The sequence below is a fragment of the Euwallacea similis genome, chromosome 5, assembly GCF_039881205.1.
Source record: "Euwallacea similis isolate ESF13 chromosome 5, ESF131.1, whole genome shotgun sequence".
NCBI lineage: Eukaryota > Metazoa > Arthropoda > Insecta > Coleoptera > Curculionidae > Euwallacea > Euwallacea similis.
The window spans coordinates 1,230,592-1,241,097 of NC_089613.1; the positions used below are offsets into that span (position 1 = coordinate 1,230,592).

The following is a 10,506-nucleotide window of genomic DNA, read 5'->3' on the forward strand; positions in this document are numbered from 1 at the left end:
AAGATTGTCATAGCCGCAGTCCTTGTTCTAGTCGCTGTCGTTGTCGCTGTCAGAGTCAGGTCTTGGGGCTCGCCCATTGTTTAATTTTCTACTGATAATTTGTTAATTACTATTATTTAAACTTCCGAAAATTAGTTACCAATTAATTCCAGAATTAAATCACGCGGCGCAAGAGTGATGCAGCAATAGGAATTTCCTCTCACCAAGTTTAAGCCGTACCGGTCGATTTTTAGCGTGGCGCAATGGGTAAGTTTTTGGGTTATCTGTAGCGGAGTAGTAGGTGTGAATAAAATCTATTTGAAAGTACACTTTGCCCTAATTACAGAGCAAATGTTAACATTCCGACCTGTTTCCGTGTCATAAACACATACTGCAAAGTCATAAGTGTGTGTTTTCCATTGATTAACACCTTATTTAATCAAACATTGAACAGGTACAAGATCAGATAGATCAAGCCAATTTCTCCTCATTAATACTCCTTTAGGTGCATTAAGAAACGCTTAATGGGAAACTCTTTAAGTAGATGTTATTTATGTAGGTGGAGTGTATTTGAGGGGCCACAGGAACTCTATTAGGATTTAATACTAAGTACTAATAGCCTCCATTTATTAGTAATGTTTTGGGTATGGTCTGAGTCTCATGGGGCCCCTTTTCAGCTCTAATTGTTATAGAGACTCATTGCTCCTTTTTAGGTTTCATTAGATTAATTGAATCCTCTTCCTAAGGCCTTTTTTAAAGTCTCTTTTACTGAGTATTACAGTGCAATAATTTTAGTAGTCCATGTTTTTTTAATTATTTTTAAAACAAATTGAAATTCAAAGGTTACCTACTTGCATTAAATTATGTTGTTGCTATTCTCTGAAATTTCTCTTATTTACCTAAGAACCATATTTTTGTTTTTTCTAAGAATTAGCCCACAACAGGTAATTGTTATTATCTTATGTAACAAGCAAAATCTCTAAAATTGTATGCATAGTTTAGGCATTTGTCATTGTTTTTAGGCAAGTGGGCGTCAACTGAAATTGTTTATTTTGTATTTGAAAATTGTGGAATTACCACAGAAATTATTACATAACTAGACTCAATTGTAACTACTTGTTTGCATGTGTATTTAGAGTTTTTGACATGCACAATATAAATATTTGTTATTGGCCTCAGGCAAAGCATACTGCCAAGCCTGCAAGAAAAAATGTTCAGGCGAGGTCCTGAGGGTCCAAGACAAATACTTTCACACTGGCTGCTTCAAGTGTAAGGCCTGTGGCTCATCCCTAGCACAGGGGGGCTTTTTCAGTAAGGAGGGTGCCTACTATTGCACTGCAGACTACCAAAGAAACTTCGGAACTAAGTGCGCGTCTTGCGGGGATTATGTTGAGGGAGAAGTAAGGCTTCATTAATTGTCTATGTCCAAAAATTTTAGATAATTTTGTGTAGGTTGTTACAGCACTAGGCAAGACCTACCATCAAAAGTGTTTTACCTGTGCAAGGTGCCGACAACCCTTCCCTTCAGGGGAAAAGGTTACTTACACTGGAAAAGAGGTGCTTTGCCAGAAGTGTGTTCAAATTCCAGTTAGAGATTCCACACCTAAAAGCAGTCCTGCCACTAGTCCCTTGCCAAATGGTAAGTCTTAGTTATAGTCACATAATACTTTCAGTTGTAAACATAGGTGACTCATTTAGATCATGAATATTCAATTTATAAGAGGAGTTAATAGCTTCAATATGTTAATTTTTTCAAATTATTACAATGTCCAAAATGTTATTAAAACTGAATAATAATTAGTTACACAACGAAACCATGGAACTCTACAAATTTATCATTTTAACGACAGCACTGAAAGTGCATTTCTCAATTCATATAAACTTTAAACTATCTTTAAAGATGATTTCTAAATACAGAGTGTGCTGGCTGTCGAGAAGACCTCAAAGAGGGCCAAGTTTTGGTCGCTCTGGACAAGAGCTGGCATATCTGGTGTTTTAAGTGTTATACCTGCAGCGCAGTACTCCACGGCGAGTATATGGGCAGAGATGGAGTGCCCTACTGCGAAAGAGATTACCAGAAGCAGTTCGGGGTCAAGTGCGCTTATTGCAACCGCTACATTAGTGGCAAAGTCTTGCAGGTAAGAAGACATAATATTGACTCTCGGTCTATTACCGAATTCCAACTAATGAGCGATTGCTAAAAATAAACAGCATAGTTCTAGACTCTACAAGGTGAATGATGTCATGCTTTAATTTAATCCTCATTTATTGGTATTTTAATTGTTGGTGGCATTTCAATGTTATGGGAAGGAAGGTGCTGCATTAGAGTTCGTTTATGACTAACTGGAGTATGTGTCCCTTTTAAGAAATTTTGTTATTTTCAACATTAGCGATTTTAGGAAAACAAAACATATTTATAGAAAAATTCCTGTAAAGTCACGGAGATAAAGTAGCATTTTGAACGTTTACGCTTTTAGATGATATGCTTAACTGATTAATTTTGGAGTGCGTCGTTCACCGCTATATTTATGCAAATTTCCATCTTTACTTGTTCATGAAACAGCGGTGAAGATAAGGGAATTGACGAATTAGTTTCAATTTTTTCTCTCATCACTTTATAGCATAAATACCACGAGATCTTTAAAACTGTGCGATGCTGAGTTAACTAAGAATTGAAGGAGGAGTTTTTATTAGTCTGCAATGATAAGAATATGTTTGTTAATTTATTTAACGTTTATTAATTTCCTTGAAGTTTTGTATTACATTTGAGGTACATAAATCAAAGACTTAATTTTTCATCCATAAACTCTTCATTTAACTTAAATAATTGTCTCTCTTTATGAAATTGAAATTTTTTGGGAGTCTAGCAAAAGTCCTCACCCGTCTGCTTAACATCCTGGATTTCCCAATGTTCCAGGCTTTACCATAAAACGGATTATAAGAATTGGTCAACGTAAACATTTTGTGTTGCATTTGTCTAGGAAAACCCTATCAGATGGCTTTATAGAATACTCATAAACTTAAGGCACTAATAAAACTAACAGTTTAGTCTCGTGACGTATTAGAGGGTACTGATCACGTCTTGTCTTCATCTGTCTGTTTCTGTCTAATGTATGTAAATCGCTATTTGGATATTTCTAAATGTAGGCGGAAGCCCAAAAAATTAAAAATAATATTTAAATATTTTAATGTAAATTATGAAGACTATATTATGATTAACAATTAACTCTGTGCTTTCTGAAATATTTAGAACTTTGAATATCACTTGTTTCTGCACGTTTAATGAAATAATCTTAATGTTAAAACATTCTGAATATATGAAGTGGAGAGAAGAGTTTAAGTTACTATTGACAGTTCTCAGTCGTTCTTTTGCTTATATTTATTTAAACCACAGATTGTCAGCCTTCAATGAACATTTAAGTAATTTTTTTTCTCCCTCGGGTGATTTTAGGCCGGCGACAACCACCACTTCCATCCGACCTGCGCCAGATGTTCAAAATGCGGCGATCCCTTCGGAGATGGAGAGGAAATGTATCTTCAAGTGAGTTCAAATAAACATTATGATTTGGAGTGTTTATTCCTGTATATAAATGCAGGGAGGCGCGGTGTGGCATCCGAGATGTGGTCCCGGGCCTCAAGCCGAAGACGGTCTGATTTTGAACGGCCCCGAAAATGGGAATATCACGGACACTGATATTAGCACTAAAGACTTCGATAGGCATAGCACCAGTGGCGCTAGTGAATTGCAGGTAAGATCTAAGCTCGGTTAAAGAGAGTAGAGGGAAGAGAAATTCCTCCTTTTTGACCACCAGAATTGGGTTTGTCTTTCGCTTATATAGATTTATTTATTTTTTTAATTTTTGGTCGTTATTTATTGCTGGAAATTTGAAATACATAAAGATTGGATAGAGGATGAAGCAAGTGTGTATTGGGATTTTGAAAATGTGTTTTATTGGCTTGTGCTTATTATAAATTTTGTTTTTGTTTTGCATGATTTTCTTTCAGTTTTCCATGAGATCGCGTACTTCCAGCTGTAATGGCTCCTTGTACAGCCCCACCAACACATCCCGAAAGGTTGGTTTTATTTATTTATTTCTTTTTTTATGTCTAATTATGCATTTTTGTTTATGTTGTAGATTGATTAATTTCCGTTGATTTAACTACATTACTGTGTTTTAATTGTAGCACTTCAGCCAGTCTCGCTATCGAACGCCGTCTCCCGGATTAATCTTGCGCGATTACAACAAATCCGGCACCATAGCCGATGACATTTCTAGAATATATACGTACAGTTATTTGACGGATGAGCCTACGTTAGGATATTTGCGCAAGCCCATTGATCCCTATGACAGGCCACCCACATCGCCTCATTTCCACAGGCCTACTTGTATGTTTTATTTCCAAACTTACTATAGCAAGGAAAATGAGAAAAAACTTGTGATTTAGCCCAGAATTCCCTGCGTTCTTCGACTGGTGCAGGAGGCAAACGATTCGGTTCAAGATCGGCGATGAAAGTCTTAGTGGATTCAATTCGAACCGAGACTCCAAGACCAAAATCTCCCCACATGAATAATGAAGAACCGATTGAGCTGAGTCATTATCCGGGAGCGAAACCTCCAGCCCCGGGAGAGGCACCCAAGATCGAAAGAGATGATTTTCCAGCTCCGCCTTACCCTTATACTGATCCCGGTAAGAATGTTTTTTTTAGCGAGTTTCTTCAGGTTATAAAGACCCGTTGCAGAGAGAAGGAAAAGATGGTCGGATTCGTACAAGGGAGTGCCCGAATCAGAAGACGACGATCTGGACGGCTTGACTGAGAAGCAGATTGAAGACATTCAATTGAAGAAAGAAGAGGAAGAGCTGAGCAAAATGGGGAGCGGTATCGGGAAAGTGTTTCTGAAGAACGTCAAAGAAAGGGAGAAGTTCAAGCAGTGGAAGGCGGCTCATTTGGATCCTAGGAACGCCTCTAGGTATTTAAAGGTTTGACAAAATAGTGCAAGTTTGCGGAGGGAAATTTTTGTCTTTAGAACGCCTTCGGCTAATAAAGAGCCGACCTACCGGCTTCGCTATGATAATCCAATAGGTGCGAGCCCTTCTCGTCAATCGGATCACGTGCGGCCCTTCGATGAAGACGAATATGACAGGTCTTTTAGCTGGCGATCGTCATCCATGAGTCGCCCAGGCGGATGGAATTATAACGGTGAGTGTTCGTCTGTCTCGAGTCTATTTAACCCCAATTAATAAATTTATAATTAGTTTGTAAATTGGCTCATTGGGTATTCAAATTATATTTTTCTGTGACAGTCCCTAATTCCGTCGGAATCTTTGAAACTGTAGGAGATGCAGTTGGCTAAATTGCGACTTTGCACTAAAGTGTGCACGCTACAGGCTTAAATAGATTTTTAATTTTTTAATCTGTCTCTTATTCCGGAAATTAAAAAATAAAATTTGAAAGATCATAATTTTGGAATAATTATTCAGAAGAATCATCCCGAGTTACTTTTTGTAAAAGCTCAGTGGAGTAAAGTATGTTTTTTACAATTACAAAATATGTAAATGTTTATTTTGAAAATTAGTTTCTCTTGTTATTTCTAATCCGATTTGAAAACTAGCATGCCCATGTTTTTGGTCAGATTAAGTTTTAAAAAGGGTCCGGATGAACTTTGTATTAAAATCAGTGGCATAGAGTGCTTTCCTTTATAACTACAAAATTGTGAGGTAGGTAATTCAATTAGGGTAATTCAAAATAGGTTTTTAAACCTATTCGTTATATTTTTCGGGGTTTTTACTCGAGAATCTACTACCTATAATATAACGAATACATCTCGCTATATTAAAAATTTAAATATATATATATATATATATATATATATATATATATAATATTAAATATATATAATATAAAAATATTTTGGCTCATTTTTTATTTCGGAAATTTTAAAAATTCACGTTCATTTTAGCCAGACTATATATATCTATTTAAAAACATTTATCACACCTCAATTTAAAATGCCATATATTCCCTTGGCCAAGATCTGGCCATCATAAAGCCTTCATGTTGAGTTTACCCGTGGAAACCACCTCAGATATTTCGGAAAACACTAAAATCCTGGTGCACTTTATGACTGGAAATATATTTGCTCACTAACTAAAAACTATAGTTGGCTTTAAAGATCCATGGAGGGCGCAATCATGCCTTTATATTTTCATTTCTGTCTAATGCATGGAATTCCGCATTTAGCTTCCTAAACGTACGTGTAAACCCTAGTGGTACCAAAATTTAAATCATTAATTGATCATTTTAAGTTCTATAAGATATGCAAAGCTATATTTTAGCCATTCAGAGTGATTGATTTAATTAAGAATGTCATTGAAGTTAGATATAAGCCATACTTGATATTTATGCCTTCAGTTGGCCGCAAAGTAATAGCGAATAAGGTGAGGCATCACGATTGTATTTTAACTATTCGATTGATTTCTCTATCGTGTTTTTTTTTTGTTTACTTTGGCATGCATTCAATTTCTTTTATTTTCTCGCTCGTTTTTTTTTATTTGTGCACCTTTGTTTTGCCTGCCGTATAGTAGTTTCGTCCCTAAGAATGGCCCCAAGACCCGGTTATGGATTGCGAGCCCACACCTTGCCTGCCGGGAACGGATATGTAAGTAGTATTGATTAAGGAATAAGTAAGACCTGCTTAAGTCCCCTTTGATAAACACGAAGTTCAACTCTTAAAAAAATGTGCTGCCGCCTGTACAGCATGGAAAGGTCAGTGGATATGCTGTATGATCTAATAATGTGTGGTGCGTGGAGTCTTCCAGAAAAATGTATGAAAGATCGCGTTGATTATTACCGAGAAACAATAATACTTTAGAATTAACGAGTTTCCGTTTGTTGTCAGTTGTGAGTGCCCTGAGACACATTCCGAAACCGGGATACGGCCTGGCCCCCCGATCTCATACTTTCTCCTCGTCCGCCGGTAGCTACACTCACATCCCTGTAAGTTGGAGTGAAAACGCAACGTTTCCGGACGATAACCATCCTCAGGCAGCGTTGCGCGAAGTGTTTTTGTGTCTTAACATCGACTAATTTTTTGGTGGTTCGAGTGCATGCGAGTTTCGTTACGTGTTACTTGTTTGGTTGGTAGAGTGCATGCTACTGCGCAAGTACCCCAAGGGAGAGCACAGCACTATTACGTGTTTATACATGAACTTTGTGTTTAAACATAACACAGCAATTGTATTTTTTGTTTTTATTGTAATGGATTTCCTGGCTTTTAGTTTAGGATAGTGTAGAAGAGGGGCAAACGTAACGAGTCATAATGCGTTGCATTTGCTTCGAAGCCAGCCGCAGTAGGTTAAGTGTTGCAATTGATATTACATGTCTATCCGCAGGGGGACTATTCTTTTGCCGGAATGGGCGTAAAAACCCATAGCACTGACTTTAGCTCCGGAAAATCCGACAGTAAGTATTGCAGTTACGAAGCTTCGCCTTGCTTATTTTTACTTAATTATTCACATGTTTAATATCAGCACTTTTTTATCTCATCCGATGAATTAAAAAATGGAGTCTTGAGTATAGGGAAAACTATCCACTCATTAATACACACGTTCCAAGGTATTTTCCAAAAAATTACATAGTGATAGATTTTATACCACCGACACCCAGAACATTTTTGCACTATTTGCAACGAGACCTTCATTGGCGTAGATATATACATTTGGGTGTGAAGCCTTCAAACCTTCGAAAAACCACCCGAATGCTCAATATCGAGGGTTCCTAGCTTTGTGTTTCGTATACTATGCTTTAGTAGTATAAAATAATAATTTCAAGGAATCCAATATTCTTTGAAATGTACGAACCAATAAAATACCGGCAGGATACCATTCTTTCGTTTCGAAATGTCCAAAATGTTATAATGAATCGATTCGATTTTGAAAAATTAGATCGATTCGACGCAATAATCAGATGGCAAAAATACTCTGAATTATAAATGCAATGTATACCCTACAGGGTGTCCCGAAATTAGCTTCCCAAACTTTACCAGCACAATCTGTTTCCAGAAGTCAGACAAAAAGGAATAAACACAGGTTCGCAAACGCTTCGTTTCCTAGATACAGCGTGTCAAACTTTGATTTATCTGATTTTTTATTAGATATTTAGTTCAGAATATAGATATTCGGGATCTATATTGTTAAATAGGCCAACTAGTTGCGAAAATCTACAAGGTTTTTTTATGCGTATCAGAGTATTATTTTTCTGGAATCATGCTCCCCTTAATATTTCAAATATTCTCTTTAAATATTTGAAGTTCTTGTTCAATTTAGAAGCTTTTCAATGAAAAAAAAAATGTCTCTTGCATGATTTTCCTATAAGAAGTGCTGATACATAATACGTTTCCATTTGGATTTCAAAATATATGACCAAAGTAATTGCGATCCTATGTTTATATGAACCTTTTGTTCTAGTGAGTTATTGGTTTTACCCATTCGATTTTTAATATCAGGGAATTGGAAAATTGAATCGAATTGATTCTGGTCATTCCTAGCTGCGGATAGCACAAGGCGTTAGTTCATAGTAGAATCTGTGTTGCCATATCGTGGAATTTTGCCTAAGGTTTTGGGGAATATATTTTCTATTTTTTTTTGGTGTGATTTTGATAATTTTTGTATAGGTATATGGTTCAGTTTTGTTCATTATGAGAAATCCTTGAGTTATAGTATATCTGTTAAATCCTGTGGGCGATGGGTTAATTTAGTAAGGTTACTATGAGGGTTGGCTTAGGGATATTGCATGGGTTTGTAATACTCCTGAGGTTTCTTATGGTATAAAACCCCGTCATTTTTTTATTTGCATTTACCAACTAACATTGACGTTTCTCACGTGATATTTTGATTTTTATAATGATTACCTGCGCCCTAATACTAAAACCAATGCTTTCTTCTTCAGTTTCCACCGGGTCCATCACAGATGTCGAAACGCGAATGGTATGTAAATAGTGCTTCAGTACTCCTATTGCACGCCTCTAATAGTCCGCCACAGGTGTGGTTTTCACTGTGAACTAAGATTTTTTTCGCATTTGACCGTTTTATGAGTTAATTGTTGTTAATTAGCACTCGGAACTGGGTCCAATTTCGTACGCAGTGGGGAGGTTCGGAGTTCCCGGCGGGTACGGCTCCCAAGTCAGACGCAGCCTGCCCAACATGGCACACCAAATGCTGATCAACGAGCCTGCCAAGATTTACCCTTATCATCTGCTCGTTATCACCAATTATCGGCTGCCGGTCGATGTTGATCGTCTCAATTTAGAGGTAAATTGCACTCCTTTTTTATATCGTTGTTGTGTAACGTTTTCTTTAAATATTTAGCGCCATCTCTCAGACCAGGAATTCGAAGCTATCTTTCAAGCCTCAAGGCCCGATTTCTACAGATTACCGCAGTGGCGCAGAAACGAACTGAAACGTCGAGCGCGGCTTTTCTAAATTTTTTTAACAGGTTTTTCGAAAGTCATCAAAAACTAGATTTAAAATAGGAAAAAACGCAATTGCATTTTTTTAAATCTTGACATCACTGCTGCAGCTTTAATGAGCAGCTCAAAGAAGGTATTTACATTATTTTTTCGTAAAGATATTAGGGGAAACGTTGGTATTAAAATTGCATTTATGTGAAGAGGAACGTAATTTTAAGGGCTGTATTAAGGTACTGCGTTGTGGCTATTCACATGGCAGCTTAAACGACCCTTTAAACAGATAAAACTTGCTATAATAATGCTTCTGAAAGGGAATATATATTTTTCGGGAAACATTAAGCATTTATATAGGCCGTGTTGCAAGGGCAAATCTCCTTTAAAAGACAGCTGTTAGCTATTTTTAACAAATTACAATTATTATTATAGATATTTTTCTAGTTTGTAAGTTTACAGTAGCTTGTAAGACACTTCACTATTATAGGGCAATATAGGTTAAAAAATTGCTTTATAGAGTGCTTACTTAGGTGCGTGGACACGCGGTTTAGGTACTATTTGCGTTTGAAAAGATTTATTTTTATGGGGGTTTTGACATGTCTGATAATATTCCTGGGGGCTAGGACTAATAATAAGCCTTAAAGCACACATTACGTTTTATACAAATAAAAATCTGTTCTTCAATCCGAAGTGTAAATATTTCCATTTCTATATACTTTAAGCTTGCGATGGATTAGAGAGAAACGTTAGTTCTGCCTTTGAATTTCTCGTATAGTAACGTTGTTAACCACCTTTTCTATCTTTTTGTAACGACACCTTACCAACCGCTTACTTGGTAGTGTAGGTTTAGGTTTCAGGTGTAAAATTTTGTTCTATTTATATTATGTTTATTTTAATGTCAGTTTTCGTTTGGTTAATGTTTATCTTGCAATAAAAAGTCTTATTTCAGACACCTCTAATTTTTTCTGCTCCCAAAAAGTAGCGTCTAATTTCACATGGTTTAAAATTCTCTTATCATCACAGATAGGAAATCGAACTAAGCAATATTAATCAAATTTAAATTTCA

At 36.5% G+C, this 10,506-nt stretch overlaps 1 protein-coding gene across 13 annotated transcripts; it reads left to right on the plus strand.

Annotated features, from left to right (window-relative positions):
- The first annotated feature begins 2 nt into the window (after nucleotides 1–2).
- On the plus strand, nucleotides 3–10,388 carry Unc-115a (Uncoordinated 115a). Of its 13 annotated transcripts, none has more exons than XM_066390366.1 (16): nucleotides 4–246; nucleotides 1,159–1,379; nucleotides 1,432–1,618; nucleotides 1,897–2,117; nucleotides 3,431–3,520; nucleotides 3,576–3,728; nucleotides 3,985–4,053; nucleotides 4,165–4,366; nucleotides 4,426–4,668; nucleotides 4,721–4,949; nucleotides 5,007–5,179; nucleotides 6,879–6,976; nucleotides 7,372–7,441; nucleotides 8,927–8,964; nucleotides 9,091–9,288; nucleotides 9,346–10,388. In XM_066390366.1, the coding sequence occupies exons 1-16, from the start codon at nucleotides 243–245 to the stop codon at nucleotides 9,457–9,459; spliced, it is 2,310 nt and encodes a 769-aa protein (XP_066246463.1). In that variant the 5' UTR covers nucleotides 4–242; the 3' UTR covers nucleotides 9,460–10,388. The 13 variants fall into 13 exon arrangements, 10 of the variants coding, with proteins under 10 accessions (XP_066246472.1, XP_066246463.1, XP_066246469.1 ...); XM_066390367.1 differs by lacking the exon at nucleotides 6,879–6,976 and adding an exon at nucleotides 6,562–6,638 and having other exon boundaries at nucleotides 5–246; XM_066390368.1 differs by lacking the exon at nucleotides 6,879–6,976 and adding an exon at nucleotides 6,565–6,638 and having other exon boundaries at nucleotides 5–246.
- The last annotated feature ends 118 nt before the right edge of the window (nucleotides 10,389–10,506 follow it).

Coding starts and splice junctions, on each gene's coding strand:
- Unc-115a (XM_066390366.1), top strand. Junction 3,729..3,984: donor GTGGCGCTAGTGAATTGCAG/GTAAGATCTAAG, acceptor ATTTTCTTTCAG/TTTTCCATGAGATCGCGTAC. Junction 8,965..9,090: donor CAGATGTCGAAACGCGAATG/GTATGTAAATAG, acceptor GTTGTTAATTAG/CACTCGGAACTGGGTCCAAT.